Source organism: Oreochromis niloticus, linkage group LG7, assembly GCF_001858045.2.
Source record: "Oreochromis niloticus isolate F11D_XX linkage group LG7, O_niloticus_UMD_NMBU, whole genome shotgun sequence".
Lineage (NCBI taxonomy): Eukaryota > Metazoa > Chordata > Actinopteri > Cichliformes > Cichlidae > Oreochromis > Oreochromis niloticus.
In genome coordinates this window covers 18,207,627-18,227,419 of record NC_031972.2, presented here as the reverse complement: position 1 = coordinate 18,227,419, position 19,793 = coordinate 18,207,627, and the positions used below count along the sequence as shown (strand labels likewise).

General features: G+C 39.9%; 1 protein-coding gene across 1 annotated transcript in view; it reads right to left on the bottom strand.

The window, feature by feature from the left end:
• Positions 1–19,793, bottom strand: part of dym (dymeclin) — a 60,004-nt gene that overhangs the window by 30,198 nt on the left and 10,013 nt on the right. The window contains exons 7-13 of the mRNA XM_013275202.3: positions 17,507–17,632; positions 12,312–12,451; positions 3,966–4,151; positions 2,707–2,885; positions 1,638–1,763; positions 1,409–1,522; positions 167–261 (exon numbers count right to left, since the gene is read on the bottom strand). Coding sequence (XP_013130656.1) covers positions 167–261; positions 1,409–1,522; positions 1,638–1,763; positions 2,707–2,885; positions 3,966–4,151; positions 12,312–12,451; positions 17,507–17,632 — 966 coding nt within the window. The remainder of the gene's footprint in view (positions 1–166; positions 262–1,408; positions 1,523–1,637; positions 1,764–2,706; positions 2,886–3,965; positions 4,152–12,311; positions 12,452–17,506; positions 17,633–19,793) is intronic.

The following is a 19,793-nucleotide window of genomic DNA, read 5'->3' as shown; positions in this document are numbered from 1 at the left end:
TATGTGATGCTTCAACATGAATCAGCAAAAAAAAACTACTGAGTGTTGTGTGAATGTGCTTTTTTTCCCTGCTTTTTAACCATCTCATACAGATATTCGACAGACATCTCATCATCTGTCATGCCCCATTTGCTTTATTATTTGTACACCTTTGTTAATTGCTTACCTTATGATCCGCTGGGCAGCGTACTGGTGGAGACATCGAAACTGTGCTGACATGTTGGCGAGTGCAGCGAGACAGTTGGTGTGCAGGTATTTATCCTGGAGAAGACGCACACACAAGCAAGCAGACAATAGTGGCATAAAGATCAAACTCAAAATTGCTTTTAACTCAAACACTCCAATCATGCCAAACGCCATCTGTGCTAAAATACATAATAAGTACTGTGAAAAAGTCTTAACCCACCCCGACTGCTTCATGTTTGCCAGGAAAATGGGAAACAAGTGCAGCGATTTACTGCAATATGTGCAAGAATATATGGAAAAACACTATGTAAAACATTTATATTAGCTTGTCAGTCAATATTTGTTATTCTTATTAACTTTATCCTGAACCCTCTCAGGCAAGTTTTCTTGTAATTTCTTTAACTAGTCTTCATTTATAGCTCTTCAGGCTTCTTGAAGGTTTGTCCTTCAGCTTTGGCTTTTTCACAGCCAAAGCTGTTCTCTGGATGTTGGCTACCTTTTGGTATGTCAGGTATGATTTTACTGAATTGGAAATTTCAGTAAAATGTATCTATAATATCTGTCTTATAAAGTCTTATAAGAACAAAATATATTTCACAATATTAACAAATGATTAAACTTCTTATAGAAAATGACTGCTTGCTTTTTTTTTTTTTATTTAATATGAAGCAGCATTTGGGATGATATACCAATACTAGAAAACTGTTGCCTACTACATCATCTGAGCTGGGAATTCTCTGAACATAAGGTCTGTGTTAGGACTGAATTTGCAATGACAGACAGTAAGAAATGCGACAGAATGACGCAATACATATTTGAGTAAACCAGGGCCTAATTTCGGGTAAAGACATTGTGATCTCTGATTCTACGAATCTCCCCCAGCACTGTGGAATTAGATGAAAAGTTAGTGTAAGGTCAGCTATTAAAAGTGCACCAAATAACCATTTCAGGGACTGAGAATTATGTGCTAAGCTCTGAATGCAGAACTATGTAAAATGTGACATAAAGAGAAAGGGAAAGTACATTTAGTCTGAGAAACATTTTCCATGACAATGTTCACAAAGGGAAACAATTTGAAATACAAAGTACACGGCATAAACACCTCATTAATAAATGTGCACATTCTTGTGCATTCTTGTGTTTAAGTCTTTTGCACAGTACTGTAACAGATGCCTCTTTCACAAATGTACAAACTGTCTTCATCACTGTGTGTTAATTTTACCCTTGTCCGGGTCATGTTGAACTGGATGGTGCGAATCACCACCAGGATGAGCAAACTGCCGAGAGAAATCTCTGTTAGCGATCTCTCTGTGTACCACGAGACGTTCTTCAATATCTGTGAGATGGAGAGGGACAGAAGTTAGACGAACCGGCTGAAAACATCAGGAATCATTGACTATTACCACCGAGAGAGACGGTTAACAGCTGAGACGTGAAGTGCGTCTACCTACCACCTCATGGATGGAGCGGTTGAAAGCATCGTCCTCTGTGAGGATGAGGAGAATAATAAGGGCCATGTAGACGTGATGAGAATTTCTTTCCTCTACGTGGTAAAGGATCTCCAGGATGGGCAACACCTGAGACAAACAGTGGGAAAAGAAAACGAGTCAAACATGTATTCGGGGTTGACATCTGCAAGGCTTCTGACTTTGTGTGGATTTTTCATGCCATGGCTGTATAAAAAGGACATGTTCAAGACTACGGGGGCACTAAGTCATTTTACTTTTGAGCTGGCCAACAGATGAGGTGTGAGCCACAGCTCTGAAAAACAGTGACCCTTCTCATTCCTCATGGATCATCTAACCAGCTAAATGAGACAAACCACACATACAAAACTGGGCAAAAATTGATAAGAAGCCATTAAACAGCTCAAAATTACCATAAAACATAATGTATACACATTCCAAACAGGGGTTATTCACATTATTCTATTTAACCCAAACAATTTACTAATAGTGCCAGAGGTGAACAAGTTAGCAGTTAGCTATAAACATACACAGTAGCACTATTTGCTCATTACACTGTCATGCAGCATTGGTTTATTGTTGAGCAAAGAGCCTAGCCTCAATAGTAGCCTCCCTACTTCTGAACGAGAGTTTCAAAATGTGACTGAAGATTAAATTTATGACGATTTCCAAACAAGTCTTGGAAACAACTTCATAGATTTCTTCTGTTGTGGTTTGTTCCTCGTCTTAGCTAATAAGGCAAAAAAAACGTATACTACTCCATGTTAAATCATTTGTAAATTGATCTGAGATGCTAAAGACTGATTTCCAGTCACTAAATGTCTTTGAATTTATTATGTTATAAGGAACAGCTGGCACGGTCCCACGCAGAAAATCGACAGCAGTCCCTGCACACATCTCGCCTGTTCACCGAGCCATGGCATCGGTCCCGAATGACGAAACTTCACAGTCGTACTGAATGTGTGTGTGGAAGGACTGCATGATGTGTTTTATTAAACATGTGTGTTATTTGTTTCCAAAATGTCAGATTCAGATTCACTTCAATCCGACCCACCAGATTGTCCATGTCAGTTCTCGACAGCACGTAGGTCCTCATGTTGGCGTTCTGGTGAAGCAGGGTGTACAGCAGTAATGTGGCCTGGTCGGAGCGCTGCTGCTCACACAGAGCAGTGTACAGACTGTTGAAATTGATCTGGAAAGTGTGAGGTTGCTCCACAGGCAGCGATGATGTGTCTGCGTGGACAATGGTAAATATTATCAGGATTAGTATTCACTGCCTTCTTTCACATATTACAAACAAACAACTGTCCCAAATATGGTTTTTTTTTCGAACATAGTAAACATTATGTGACACAGCACGGAAAAAGACGCAGACTTAAAACAGTAAAAACAAAAAAATGCTGTTTGAAAGTATGTACAGTTATATATTTATATAAAACTGTTAAGAGGAGGTGGTTAGCTTGTGATATTACTTGAACTCTGACCTAAATGTACGGCTCTTGTACTGAAGTTTGTGTCCGAGTGGCGGGTGGGTAACACATTGGACTTAACACTTTACGAATGACTGGGTAGCAGCAGTCAGCAATTTACAACGACTAACCTGCGTTAGTAATAACATTTTTAAGGAAATAAGGAAATGCATCACTTTAGAGTGAAGTTTAAGATTTTTAAGGATTTGAAGAGGGTCATAGCACTCTTGACTTTGGGAATGTAAACAATACACAGAAAAGCATTTAGGAAAAAAACAAAACAAAACAACCAAAATAATGCACTCCAATATCACTCTACCTATTCTGATTCAGTTTACATATTGAAAAAGAGCAGTGGGAAGAAAAGCACACTTCTTCAATCCCACCCCTTCACCTTAAGTTACCAGTTAATATTTATCCAGCTTTCGTATTGATATGAATCTCAATAACAACATGACAATAACACAGAACATATACAGCTACTACGTAAAATACACATTTTTATCATGTTATCTTGTTTTTTACAACTCCATAAATCCATCTTTAGCTTGGAGGGATAACTCCATGGAGACTGTGGCTGATGTTTCTTAGAAACCTAATGGAGTTCTTAAATCAGAAGTTTAATCATTTACGAACGCACTACAACTGACGGAGTATCTATGTGCGTCACTACTAAACCACAATAATTCAAAGAACAGACACAGTTTGACTTCTTCAAATCAAAGATTCATAGAAAATAAAAAGATAAATAATGAAATCTGTTTTTTTTCTTGATATGTTCGTCTAATCTGATTTTCGCATGCCGTGTCACACACGCCTTGTTTATCTAGTGCACATATATTACCTTGTGTGTTTCTGAAACAAGTAATAGCCTGGCGGTAGGGGTTGGGCCATTCAGGCCCATCTGTCAGATTGGCTAATACCAGCAGTAACAGAAGGCTCTGATTGGACAAAGGTAAAGGGTCATGTTCCTGGTCTATCCCAGCTCTGCTGCCAGCTCCACCCAATGTGAAGACACTCCACAGACCGCCTGCAAAGAACAAGACACAATCCTTATCACATAGGGTTTTTTCTCTTTTATTAAGTTTCATTTAAAACTGTAAGAACAAAAATATGCAATTTAGTGAGACAATTAGAGGCAGAAGAAAGCTTATGTACAGATAGGTAAAGTGTCAGCAGTGGTCCAAGAGATAAATAAGTTTATTTAAAAAAATTATGCTCATCATTGCATAAAAACCTGAAAACCAATTTTAAAAAAAAGTTTAAAAAAAAATAAAATAAAAAAATAAATCAACAATTAACCATACTGTAATAAGAGACAGCATGGATATACTCCCTATAAATGGCAACAAAGAGTATCTGGTTTAGTTGTAAGCCGCCGATTGGTTTTATATATTAAATAAGAATTTCTATAAATTGAAGCTGGAAAAAGAAAAAAGAAAAAAGAAAAAGAAAGAAAAAATGCAAAAAAAAGGCAAACACAAGTGATGTGAGTTTAGAGTAAAGGTCAAGCATCTTTAGCTTGCACATAGAAGATGACTGGATTCATCAAATCAGTATAAAAAATGTATTTTCTTTCATACACAGTTGAGTTAATAAAGAAGTGGAAAAGGTTGCTTCAGACAAGACAGGTCAATGAAAACAACTCAATTCACAGAACATCTGAAGTAGGATCAAAGAGTACACAGAGGGGATGAGACATGGCAGAAAGCACTCATAAGCTCACAGAAAAAGACAACCAAGATTAAACGTACAAAAGAACATGCTCAGGGAGTTGCGTTCACACCACTCTATAGCATAAATTCTATGTGGAGAAAGCTAGGGGAAGATCTGCAACAGAGAGCTCTGAGAGCAAAGAGATGGGAATAATCAAAGTTTAAACGGCCATCCAAGAGCACTGAACCAAATCCCACAGAGTACCCTCGATTAGCCCGGAAAAAAGAAACAGTAGCTGGTCGACGTTTGTATAGATGAGCAAACGCTTTGCTGAATAACAGAAACTAGTCAATCCTAACCCCAGATGCTTCGTTATCTTTTTAAGTTGATGTGGAAGTTTATTGGCAAGCATCACTGGTGTTATGGTAATATTATCAGCTTTTGGCATCTGCCACCTGAACATTGAGCTGCTTTGCATACTATACTGCCATTCAGTTTGTGTCTGCTGTTCAGTGATGATCAGATTAGAGTACAGCGGGTTTCTACAGCTTCCTGTGAAGTCTAAAAGAAAACATGAGTGCACCACGACTTGTATTTGAAATGAAAGTCACTATGAACATGAGAAATTAAAAGTAGCTTCATTCAGACTTTCATTGTAAGAATATAAATTATAGGCAGGTATGCAGATTTGAGGCTCGACTGGACTGAAAACTGTAGTCATCTGTTTCTACAGAAAATTGAAGTAAGATTCAGTTGGAAGAGCAGTTAGCTTGTACACGGAAAGCTTATCGAAGAAATCATTTGACAATTGAGTCCTTTTCAGCCTTAAAAAGTGATTTACACTTTAGTGGGGAAAAAAAGAAAAGTATTCACAGCCAGACTGATGTAATCAAGGCCAAATAGGCACAATGGAGTCACGCACAATGGTTAGCAGCACCTGAAATTTGAAACAACACAGACGGCGCCACGGCACAAACGGAAAGTGGAACTACTGGGTTAGGTTTTTTTTGTCCCCCCCGCCCTCTTTCTTGTTGGGTGATGAGAGACATGAGAGAATTTCTTGTAGAGCAAGTGAAGTGCTGGGGTTTTCAAGCATCAAGAGAAAGCTCGAGAAACATGAACAGCAAGGTACACAGATGACAGTGTCTGGCTCCTCCACGTCTAGCCAAACAGAATGCATGAACCAAGTGCTAGAGTGTAGTTGTGAGCCCACAATGATCCAACTAGTGAGCTCAAGAAGAAGCCAAGCAGATCTGTTGCCATCTAGAGCCGAAGGCTGGAAGAGCGGGACAAACGTCTGGCTGAAGTTACACATGGAGCCATGTTAATTAGCTGCCCTGAGCCCTGATATGATGCCTATTTAAGCCGGCATCCCATCATATTATAAAAAGAATAACTGAAGAAAATTAAAGAGGCATTCTCATGTATCCTGTTTGCGCTGATGGGAAACAAAAGTGTCCAAGACAAAAAGAACGGTTCTGACTGAAGAAGCCTGAAACTAATTTGTTTTAAATGACTTTGCATTCTGAAAAAGGAGCTTTTCAAACACGTTTCCCCCCCTTATTTTTCTCCTTATGTTTACATGTTGGTTCACTAATGACTAGCCAAGAGCTACTCCAACGTTTGTGTTTAGGAATGTGAACCCAATTCCAGAGAGGAGGGGACGTAACTTGTTTATATGTGGGTGAAAGAACATCAGCAAAGTGCTTTGACAACAACAAGAAAAAAAATAACCCCGAGAGATGAATTACATAATTTGCACTGGTCAGTCTGTCTCTCCCTTACACACATACACAAACACACGCACGCACATGCACATGATAAGCTTTCATTTCTGCTGGCCAGAAAGAGACGCGAGTGTGAGAGAAAACAAGATCAAGTGAGAGAGGGCCAAGCTGTGACGGAGCCCCGTACATCTCTTCACTGGCACCACAGTGACTAGCCCAGCAGTTTCAGAGAGACCGGTCTGGCAGCCACATTTCCTGCACTCTATCTGACACACACACACACACACACACACACACACACACACACACACACACACACACACACACACACACACACACACACACACACACACACACACACACACACACACACACACACACACACACACAGCTCTATTTTACCTTAGTGGGTGCTGTTTGTTATCCATCTGGCCTGGTTCCCTCTGCCTGTCTGCCTGCCCACCACATAAACCCAATAATGCTACCCTGCTTAGGCTGCTCAGGACCTGGCCAGCTGCCCAGTGGAAAAAGAGGAGGAGGAGGAGGAGGAGGACACCAGGAGGAGGAAGGGGAAAGTGAGGAAAAGAGAAGGTCACACACTCTCTCACAGAGGCTGCTACACTGAAACCAGAATCTGGGCTTTAGGACTTTGGGGGGGGGGGTGGTGCTGAAAGGCGCTACATGCAATCCATGCCCCCAGAAAACCTTACTTTACTTGCAGGATGAGCATGTTACCAAAACAACCACTTCATTATCTGCACTTCTCCTCACAATGTGCACCCACAGTCTATAGAAACTCAGAGCCAGACCACACTGCAAGTTTCTGCAACACAACATGCGGTGCTGTTGCTTTACTTGGCCTTAGTCTTGCATAATGACTGCTGCCATCAGACACGTTAATACTGGCGCACAGAGTATTTAAATCAAAACATTAGGTGGGCTGAAAACCCTCTAAGTCCAGATCACCTAGATGAATTGATTGAGATATTGACCTTGACTCTCACATTAATTCTTCTGATGCAGTTCATAATGCAGGTTGTAGTAATGGAGTGAACATAGTTATGTTTAAAAATTTCAGTCCTAATTAAGCTGGCGTGTACCCCTTAACTGTCATTTTTCAGCTGCAGTAATTCCAGCCATAGAAGCAGGCTTATTAAAAAAAACAAAAAACCATACAGGAGTTCAAATCTCTATGAAACGAGTTCAATTTTTGCTTTTCTAATTCAGGAGCAACGTGAACATGTGAACACCTCAATGGAGACACTAGAGAAGGGAGCTGGGGTTGGGAAGGATTCCACATAGTTATGGCTAAAAACACAGCGCAGACAGACACTGGTCAACAGAGACAGACACAGTGTGCTACTTACTTATTTACTTGCATAACAGTGAATGAAATATGACTTCAGGGCTTTAGCCCAATGTTTTGGCCAAGCACGCAGATGCACTGATACAAACACATGCACGCGCACACACACACACACACACCCATGTGGATATGTCAAACCTCTGATGATTATCTTAAAAAAAAATGCATGTGGGGAAACATGTTGTGCAGACGATAAATAAACACACTTCTTCACAAAAAATATGCTCAAAGCGCATTTATCCAAATGCAATCCAAAACCATGCTAACATAAACATATTCGACATATGAGAACATTCCACAGATTTTGTAACCATCATAATGATAATACAAAGTTCTGCCACAACAAATCCTCCACTCCTAATAGCAAAATGAGAGCAGTCTCCAGTCCAAGCTAGAAATGTATCATTTTCTGTTAAGTGCACTATGCCAATAATGTCACATACACGTACACATAGCGTGTCTGTGTGGCTGCTGCTAACTCAATATTAATCATGTAGACTGCAGATAACAAACTGCAGAATCAGAAAGCTGTTTGTGTCATTACATATTTAACGAAAACAAAGCCAAAAATGCAGAAGAAGGAATGTGGAAATAGAAGTACACTCCATGATTCAGTAGCTTGTAGAGACACCTTTAGCAACAATAACTTGTATGATAAAGTGTTTGACTTTATCAGTCTCGCACATCAATGTGGGGGATTTCTAGCCACTCTTCTTTACAGTGCTACTTCAGTTCAGTTGAGGTCTGCGGGTATTCGTTCTTGCACAGCTATCTTAAGGTCTCACCACAGCATTTCAATCAGGTTGAAGTCTGGACTTTGACTGGGCCACTGAAACATGCTTACTGTTTTCTTTATCAGCCATTCTGCTGTAGCTTTGCTGCTGTGCTACATTGTTGCATGACCCAATTTGGGCCAAGCTTCAAAGATAGCTTCACATTTGAATCTACAATAGTTTGGTACGCAGAGGAGTTTATGGTTGACTCAATGCCTGCAAGGTACAAAACAAACCCAAATCATCATGCCCCCACCACCATGCCTTACAGTTGGTGTGAGGTGTTTGTGTTGATATGCTGGATGTTTAACCAAACATGGTGCTGTGCATTATAGCCAAACATCTCCACTTTTGATTTGTCTGTCCAGGGGAACTTGTTACAGAAGTCTTGTGGTTTGTTCAGATGCAACTTTGCAAACCTAAGCTCTGCTGCTATGACTGTTCTTCTGACAGTCCTGAAGTCTTCTTCTAGTTGGACTGTCATGACCTTGCTAAGTCGTGAAGAGTCTGAGATGTAGTTGGGTTTTTGTTGTTGTTTTTTTTTTTAATTTCTCTGACTTTGCACAGTCTGACCTCAGGGTAAATTTGCTGGGACATCCACTCTTAGGAAGTTTGGCAACTGTCTTAACAGTTTTCCACTTGTGAATAATCCAGTTATTCGGAAATGGTCTTATAACCCTTCCCTGACTGATGGGCAACAACAATTGCTTCTCTTAGATCATTGCTGAATTCGTTCCTCCTTGGTCCAGACCAGCAAGCGGATAGATCTCTTCCTTTTATAGAGGTGGTCACACGTGCAGATGATCAGTTAAACAAGTGCCTTTGATTATCAGCACCTGGTGGCTAATTACCAATTGAATTCCTATGGAAGCAGAGTGAGGGGAGTGAAGAGGAGGGGAGGAAAAGCTCCCGAGTTGCCAGTCTGGGTGATAATCCCCCCTGCAGACGCTTGCTCAGACTGAGACAGCAGAGTGTGTGACAGACACCCTACCCCTTAGACATTAAAATGGCAAAGAAACTCAAGAACTGCTTTGCTTTGCCAATGGTCAGTGTCTGGTTCTTGGAAAGAATCTGTCCACGATTCAAGTGTGTAGGCATGGCAAGTATAAAAAACAAAAAAAGCTAGTGTCATAACTAGTCCAGACCAAACTGTGTGTGTGTTTAGGGGTTACATCTCTAAATGAACTTCTCTCACATTCTTTCCTTTCTTTGAGAAATAAAACAACTGTGAATTTAGCTAGCATACCCACTGTGTGAAAAACTGCACAGAAACAGTTTGTGCGTTTGCTGATATTTGTTGAGCTATTAGAAATATTGCCTTCCACTTCAAAAATGTTTCTCCACGTTTGTAGTGCTAGCTATTTGCTGAAATACCATTACCACAATTTACAGACATCTGCGCCAAAAACGCCATTCTGGATCGTTCGAAGTCACTTTAACCCCCTAAGTAGGATAAATGATCTCTTCCTTTACAATAACCCTCAGTGATGGATACATCAATAAGATTGTGTTATTGTTTCCTTTATTATGTTCCAACTGGTTTATTGTTGGAAACGCACTCATTCACAGGAAACAATAACTCTCTTCAAATGTCTTAAACCTAAAGTAATGAGCACATTTCAAAAATGCAAGGAGTAGAAAGTACAGATGTAGCGAGTAAAAGTAAAAAGTGGTCAGAAAACTAAATGCTCTGGTAAAGCGCAGATAGCCGAAGATACTACTCAAGTACAGGAACAAAGTATGTGGATCCTTCTCACATCTGCCCGTGAAATCTTTCTCTGACATCCTTTGGTACACGGCCACATTAATACAGATGAATAATACTGCTCTTTGCCTCAGCTGTATTTTGTCCTCTGTGCTACTTAGTTCAGTAGACTGAGATAAAATGAAATCGGCTCAACATAAATGCCATCATTCAACTCAAAGCGCTATTTTGCATAAATATAGCTTTGCATGGCTCAACAGTTGTAGTTCAGTTTAATATCATCAGTTATTTTCGACTGATGACTTTATATAATCGTTTTCGCAAGCTGAGCAATCCCAACCACGAGGGGCAAACTGCCCTTCAGTTGTGAAACTGGTCTAATTCTCCTAACTAGCCAAACGTTTGCTAGTATAACGAAGTTCAAGAAAGTCATCTGATAGTTACTGTTTTCAGAATAACACCCACTTGTGTATTCTGTCAGTGCCAAATGCCTCCATGCATACGAGACACAGAGACAGAGAAAGAAAACAAGTGTTGTTTCTGAGCTCTGAGCATAAGAGGGCTTGTGTCTTTGTTGGTCTGCGTGTGTGTGTATAAGGGAGGCGGCTGCAGACAGACAGGCTCTAGAGGATTACAGAACAGGACAGGGCACCATAACTCATCGAGCTGATCACTGGCCACAGACAGACAGGCTGGCTTGAATGGTGATGGCTCACTGATAGGAATCTGCCACCAACAACCGACAAAGACCGTTTATCCGCGGGGGAAACCCGTCCCTGTTCTCACACTGAAACAAGCACACACAGTGCACATTACCAGCTAAAAATGCACACAACAAAAATCCGGTCATTTTTTGATTTTCGTCATTCATTTCGTCAGCGTTGGTCTCTATTTATTTCTCAGATGCTTCGGGTCAGTTTATATTTTATAAAATCCCCCCCCCCCCAACATAACTGTAATGTATAAATCTCACAGTGTGAGGATGTGTTAATCCAACAGTTTAATTTTGATGTGTTGCTAGTGGCAACATCACTAGAACAAAAGGCAAAAATGGGTGAGAAACACAAGGAGTCGTTATGGAGACAGAAAAGTAGGCACCCAGTTAAATTCACACAGGGAAACCCCAACCAGCCAGTGAATTCAATTTGGCATGTTATTGAGAAATTATTATATTTGAAATTTTTTGCAGTGTGTGTGAGAAACAATATGAGAAAGGGGAAAATATCATTCTTTGGATGTGACTAGACACATCGCTGCTTCATTTTAGGCAACAATTTGGAAGGAAAAAACAGGTGACTGCATCTGAAAAGCTCACCACAGTCCCCTAACGCAATAATACAGTAATCTAAGGGTGTTTTCAAACCTGCAGTGTGTCCGTTTAAATCAAAGTAATTCATTTACCCCCCTTGGTGGGTACATTTGAGCAGGTGTGAACACATTAGAGCTAAAAAACCTCTCATAGCCTCGTATCCTTTGTATTTTGAGTGTGGGAAGGTACCATAGATGTGCAAAGGCCTGTGTGGGTTAGCAACTAGCTGTGAACTGAACATAAATTCTCTGCGTTCTCCAGAACACAGCACCCCACCACAGACACGTGCAGCCAATGAACGGACTGAACATTATGACGTAGTTTGCAGTGACGCATTTTGATTCGCTTAGCGTTCACTTGGATTTTTAACTGCGTAAAAACAAATCAAACCACGGGGAAAAGCTACAAGTAAATGACCTATAGGTGTGAAAACGACCAAAGTTCCAAAATTTTACAGAAATTTACAAAGTAAACTGTTTAAATATTCACGTTTTGACTTCGAATTCAAAATAAAAATATATCAATAAAAACATAAACACACAAAAAGTGGGATCTGCCTTCTTTTTGGGGTAGCAACCTGATTAGTAAATACAATAATACAATAATTATTAAGCTTTCCCTTTTTTTATCGTGTGTTGATGAGTGTGCTCGTACTTGCCACCCCTGACGCCAGGCCATAAAGCAAGCCGCCTTCAGCTTTTGGTTCGAAAATGTGGGTCGAAGGAGGAGGACACTTCTCTTGCCTTATGAAGTTGTAGAGCAGGGTCTTCACCAGTCGACTGGTTAAACACATGCTGTGGAAAAGGGATGATAATGGTTTTAAAAAGACAAAACTGGACACTCAGACTCAGCTCGATGTGAGACATAAATGCACATTTATACCTCAGTGCATATGAAAAGTCAAAGGAAATTGGGATTGTTATTTTATTTTACTTTATCCTCCCTTTTTTCTTGCATCACAAAGAGTATGGAGTAGTAGCTGCGGTCGTATTGGGTTCATCATTTGTCTCTATATTCACTGCCTAGATTAGGCCTTAAAAGTAAAGCACACATGTAGAATAAAGCCCTACAGTTCTAGTCTTAGCTTTATCTCAATTCTTTAAAATTAGATCATGTGTGAATAAGTGAAGGGCTGAACAATAAAGGTTTTGAATAAAATATGGAGGCAAGGACACAATCACTGTCATCGTTAGCACTTTAGCTTTCTTTATAAGATATATAATAAGTGAAGCCGTCAACATTTTATCAGTTGTGTTGCTGTCTACACAGATATTTTTTCACCGAAGCATGAGCCCAGCTGCAAAAGTTCTGAGAATAAAAGCATTGGGGTTATTTGGTCATGTTTAAAAGACAAGAAATGCTAATTTTAGAAACAGAATATGAACAGATTGTGAGGATTTTCTCTAGAGAGAGAAAAAAAGAAATCAGCTCTTTTGCAAAGTCAGCCTTAGCACCTTCCTAGTCGCTGATCACGCCATATTCTTCACAGTGCAGCAGAAAGCAAAACGCACATATGTGCATGCAGGTGCGTGTCTACAGCCATGTCTAACATCCCGCTCTCCATTTACACGTGTCTATGTTGGGCATCAATCTTAGTGAGTTTTCCTTTCTTTACACATAAGCTGTAATTTCTTGTGGATCTAATATCACTTTCTGGAAACACTAAATCTTATTAGATGGCCTTCAAAGCTGTTTTGTCACTTGAAAACCTTTCATCACTTCAATCCACTGAGCCAAAGTGCTCGCTTTGGTTGTTTTAGTCTAAACTGTAACTATTAGACTCATACAAAACACATCAAAATACAGCAGTTATCTAAATTTAATAACATTCAAGAAAACCATTTCCATGTACAGGCTTGCATTAACATTTATTATCATAAACAGGCTAATGTTTTGCTCTCACACTGCTGTGGCTGTGATTGGCTAGATTAGTTTCGTTTTCTTCTTTTGGTATCAGTTAAATGGGACACGGACAACCAATAGGTTCACTTTGAGTAGTAAAATATATGGGAAAATAGAAAGAAGAAAAATATTATGGGACTGTATTTGTAAAAAATACAAAAAAATCCCTATAATATTTATTTACAGGTTCAGACATTTTAGCTCCCCTCCCAAAAAAAATACAATGGTTTGGCATAAACATTAGTTATGGACTGCAACTTGTGGTATGGCACAGCAGTCTGAGGGCTTTTGGCTAACACCTTGTGAATCCTGCAGAAGTCAAGCCATTAACCACCGCATAAATATTTCAATGCACCTATTTTTCAACTGTCAAAACTGCATGCATTATAACCATTTATTCCTCTGCCCAAACTGGGTCTTCAAGCTTCAATGATACAATACAATAAGTTCCCCATAGCTCTGCACAGTGACAAGCATCAATGCTAGTAGAACGGTTAGGCATATTAGCCATGCTCCATGCAAACACCCTGTTGCTCTGTGGAATTACCATCAAAAACAAAAATAATTCACTGAGTCTCGTTTTATCAGATATATGAAGTGCCTGAAGACTTCTGCATTTCTGCAGCCAACAACAGAACATTTGGTGTTTTTGCTCATTGCTTAGACGTTTTAGAGTCAGACGAGCCACTCTAGCAAGTGAATAAAAATGGCAGACTGTGAAGCAGCAGCTCATTGTTTATTTTAAGCAGGGGTCCCCAATCCCAGTCCACGAGGGCCGGTGTCCCTGCAGGATTTAGATGTGTCCTTGATCCATCACAGCTGATTTAAATGGATAAATTACCTTCTCAACATGTCTTGAAGTTCTCCAGAGGCCTGGTAATGAACTAATCATGTGATTCAGGTGTGTTGACTCAGGGTGAGATCTAAAACCTGCAGGGACACCGGCCCTCGTGGACTGGGATTGGGGACCCCTGATTTTAAGGTTTGCCAAACTGGCTGCTTTGTAGGCGTTCTGCACGTGTATTGCGCAGTGATGTAGATACACTCAGTGGCTACTTTATTAGATATACCTATGCAGCTTCTTATTAATGCAAATATTCAATTCAATTTCATTTGCATATAGCCACAAATCACAGTCACCAAGGCCCGTTTTATAATGAGGTAATGACCCTACAATATTAGAGAGAAAAAAACCTCCAAAACAGATGCAAGCACTAGGCAACAGTGGGAAGGAAAAAATCTCTTGTCACAGGAAGAAACCTCTGGCAGAACCAAGCTCAGGGAGGGGCAGCCATCTGCTGCGACTGGTTGGAGGTGAGGGGAGGGAGACAGAGATATATACTATGTCCTGAAACCAGCTAATGATGTGACAGTAACTCATTTAGGCGTGTTTAAATCAACCTGCTATCTCAACGGTTTACAGAGGATGGTATAAAAAGAGAGCAAATATGCAGTTGGCAGCAGTTCACTGGGTCAAAATGCCTTAAGGCAGGGTGTCCAACTCCAGGCCTCAAGGGCCGGTGCCTGCAGGTTTTAGATATCACTAGAGCTGGGCGATAAAACGATAACGATATGTATTGCGAAATAACTTTTTCTCGATAGAAAAATTAAACTATTGCGATAGACCTCATCTCTCTTGTCCTCTTAAAAAAAAAAGAAAAAAAGAACAGCCAATCCAAATTAAGTAGCGCAGAGCCGAACCAATCACAGCAGCAGCGTCACGTCACATGACTTGTTACGTACAGCACAAGCGCCAAGGCGCACATGTGTATTTGTTTTTGCAGCCGGGCCGCCCAGGTAATGAAGGAAATGAGTTTGCCGACTACAGAAAAATCAACCGAGAGCGTGAGCGAAGGTTACCGAAGAAAAAACAGATGATGGTTCCAATGCTGGAGAGATTGTCAAACGGAAGGGCCACAGAAGTTCCGTAGTGTGAAGGTATTTCGGCTATTTCAAGTCTGACAAAAAACAGAGTAGCGCGCACTGTAAATTGTGCCGAAAGCAAGTCTAGATATACAATAAAGCGGTGCATGCTCAGTCTCTGACTGAAAGCGCCAATTCGTCATTCGGCTTTTGTCAGACTAAAGTAACTGTTAAAACTGTTTGAAAAGCTAAGCTATACAACAAGGAGAGATTGATGCTACGTCCACACGTACCCGGGTATTTTTGAAAACGCAGATTTTTCTATGCGTTTGCACCTTTCGTCCACACGTAAACGGCGTTTTCAGTCACTGAAAACGGAGATTTCTAAAAACGCCTGCCAGGGTGGATATTTTCGAAAACTCCGTTTTTGCATTTACGTGTGGACAAGAAAAACGGAGAAAACGCAGCGTCAAAGGTGTGCGCCTTTTTTGACGTCACACTGTGCGCCACGTTATTGTTTTGGTGAAATGAATTTCTACAATACTGTTACTGTTAATTGTCCTCTCTGCAGTGTTTAAATGCTTACATAATATACACACATAGTTACTGTCCCTCCACACATACGACTCGGTTCTGTTTCTATGCCCCATCTTTGTTTACTATTTCCTACCGAGGCTTCTAGACTTCTGATTGGCCAACATTTCTACACTGTTAGGAATATATCGCCACCTGTTGCTTTGGCATGTTCCTAGCAGCGTTTTCCTTCATTTCTGCGTTTACGTGTGGACGGGATTATTTTTTTAAAACGAAAACGGAAAATCTCCGTTTTCAAAAATACCCATGTACGTGTGGACATAGCCTGAGAATTTCCTTTTAGTTCTCAGTTTATTTGATATTGACAAAAGTTAGTCAATTTTGTCTGTTCTTCTGTAAAACGACCTAAGATTTATTTTTAGAATTAAAATTTTGTTTCTAAGTGGAATTGACAATTTAGTGGTCTGTTTTGTTTGTTCTATTTTGAAACTTAAACGCTTTAGCGGCTGCCTTTTGTGTAGTTTACAATATTTGCCTTTATCTGAAACTGAAGTCTCATGTTCCTTAAGTACATCTACCCTGTTGAACTTATTATGGGAAATAAATATTTTAATTAAAACAAGCTGCTAATTATTTCACATTTTACTTGTGAGCAACGGCACATTTAAATCTTACAAATATAGTTATTTGGCTTATATCGTGATATATATCGTTATCGCCTGAAATGAAAAAAACATATCGTGATATGAAAAAATCTTATATCGCCCAGCTCTAGATATCACCCTGGGTCAACACACCTGAATCAAATAATTAGTTCATTACCAGCCTCTGGAGAACTTCATGACATGTTGAGGAGGTCATTTAACCATTTAAATCAGCTGTGTTGGATCAAGGACACATCTAAAACCTGCAGGAAACTGGTCATTGAGGCTTGGAGTTGGACACCCCTGCCTTAGGGGGAATGCCCAAACTGCTTTATGTTGCTTTAATAAGGCAACAGTAACTCAAATTACAGCTTTTTGCTGAAGAGCATCTCTGAACATGCAACATGCTGAACCTTGAAGCAGGTGGGGCAGCAGAAGAACACACCGGGGGTCACTCCTGTGAGGCTATGTTGCATGGACTTAGCAAAATTGTTGGACAACAGAATAAAACTTTTGCAGCATCCAGATGGCAGGGTCAGAATTTGGTATGAACAACATGAAAGGATGGATCCATCCTGCCTTGCATCATTAGTTCAGGGTGCTGGTGGTGCAATGCTGAGTCCCTTGGTAACAAGTACGCATTATATAAATGCCGTAGACTACCTGAGGATTGTTGCTGACCATGGCCATCCTTTTATGACCACTGGGTACCCAGATTTAATCTGTGCCACTAAGAATTCAAGCCGGTCAGAAGCCAAAAGGGGGACCAGTTTGATATAACTAATAAAGTGGCCTGTGAGCACATAATCACATACAAAACACTTCCATTTCTACCTTTTCTGTTAATATGGGCACTTCAAGTTAAGTGTAGTCTTCAGTGGAGTGTGAGCGAGTGCGTTTCCTCACCATCGTCCCTTCATGATGTGCTGGTAGATAATTCCGTCTCTGAGGATGTCTTTGTGGAAGAGCTGATAGGAGAAGAATACCAGCAGCACGGTCACTGCCTCAAACAGGATGCTATAGGTGATGTCACTAAATAAAACAATGTAACACAAAGAGTTCATGTAAATAAACAATAAACTCAATTTTATAGCTAAACATCTGCATAAAATAATATTTATAAGCGTTTCATGCATGCTTTCAAGCAGAATAGATTTATATGCTCTCTCAGCTGCACTGATGCCAACATCTCTTCATAAAAGGATGACAGAGCACTGCAGGTAGCTGAAGGTGGCAGCACTACATATCATGCCTTGATGATTCTTTTCAGACCTGTTTTATGACTAAAAACATCTTTTTTGTAAACAGTTTATCCATTTATATAAATAAATTCAGACTCTACAGTACATTTCCTACCTTGCTGAAATGCCAATTCTTAGCACACTACAGGTTTCCAACATCACGGAGTTATAAAATGATGCTCATATGTACGCGCCCTTAGTTCAGTTTTCAGCCTTCTTCCCATTAATCAGTGACAAAAAATGATTTTTTAGCTTGTCTGTTAGATTTCTGCCAATAAACTCCATTGTTTATTGGCTGAAAACCGACAAAACTTTTAACTTGGAAACTATGATTTTACTAGTGTGGCATATATTATCAACATATAGAAATAGCTATATCAAGATTATCATGTCACATTTGACCTCTGATCTCTCCTTCACTATCAATAAATTGATCTGAAGGTGATAATAATGCTATATAGAGCCATTTAAAACTATGTTTCTTATTGCCATTGTTTGTATTGATAACCTATAACTATCACATTACATTGTACCTCTGACCTTTTCATTAGGGTCGAATAAGGTCAACTTTTCATTTAAAGCTTTATCTTTAAAACTGTCTGTTTGTATTGGCAACATTTGGGAAATGATACTGGTGTATGGGGATTGTAAATATCACATTACAGTTTTACATGTTTGACCTCTGATCTCACGTTTACATTTCACATCTGCCTTTATTTTAAGTTGACCCCAAGTTTTGCTGTACCTTTAAAGAAAGTATTGGCAAAAGAAAGAAAATGAGCTGCTTAGTTAGTTAGAAATATACTGTAGTGTATATACTGAAGTGTAATGTTATACAAGAAGCTCAGGTTGTTCATGTTCAGTCATTTAAAAATCAGAACCTACAATCCATGACCTACTCTTTAATTAATTACAGAAATATTATGTAATTAATTAAAGTAAACATCTGTCATACTACCAATATCAAATTCAGGGCCGAGGGGAGCTGGAGCCTATGTCACCCAGACAGATCAGCTCTCACAGTTTGCATAGAAACAGTGCATTTTGCATGATAAAGGCCCAGTCATGTCAAAACATTGTCTTTTGAATCCAGTACATACTCACAAGCTCTGTGTTTAAGTCTGCACATATACACACACTGCACTCTAGCTGAAACCCTTTAAGCCAGTTTTATGGGCTACTTAAATTTCTGTTTTGATATTAATTCCATTACTGCACGCTGTTTTTTAGCTTTGCAAAGCACTTTGTCACCAATCAGCTACTGTTTTAGTTGGATACCTGTGAATGGAAAAATAACCACTCTTGCACTCGTGAGACAAAGCCACAAAAAAGGCACAGGAGCCGGATTGGGACTTGGGGGAAGCTAACTAAAAGAATGGTGGGTTTCCCATCCAAGCCAGGAGCACGTAGAGGGGAAATGGGCTAACGGCCACAAAGTGGTGAAGGGAAGAAAAACAGAGAGCGATTTTAAGCTTGGAACAATGAATAATGTTGGAATGTTGAATGCATTTACACAGGAGCCACAGTTTGATGTTTGGAGACAAGAGAAGAAAAGGAGAGTGAAAGGTGAAGAGGTGCAGAGAAAATAGAGGCAGACAGTGAGAGAAGGTATCCGGAACGACGCACAGAACAAGTGGAAGATGCTGTGACAAGAAGACGTCGATCATGATTCGACAAATTCGGTTTGAAAAGCTCGAGGAGATTGCTTTGCCAAACATATTGCGTGTACTTTTTAAAAAATCATTCACTTATTGATAAGTAAACACAGAGGATGTTTGTGTTCACACCGCCCAGCGGGAATAAAGCCTGATACAATTTTTCAAACATTATGTTCCCTCCACTCCCACTCCTTGGAAATGCTCCTAAACTTTCATTCCAAGCTTTTTCTCTTCCCCCAAACAACCAACACTTTCTCTCTTATTTTAGCTCTTTCAGATCGCCGTGCTGCCAGC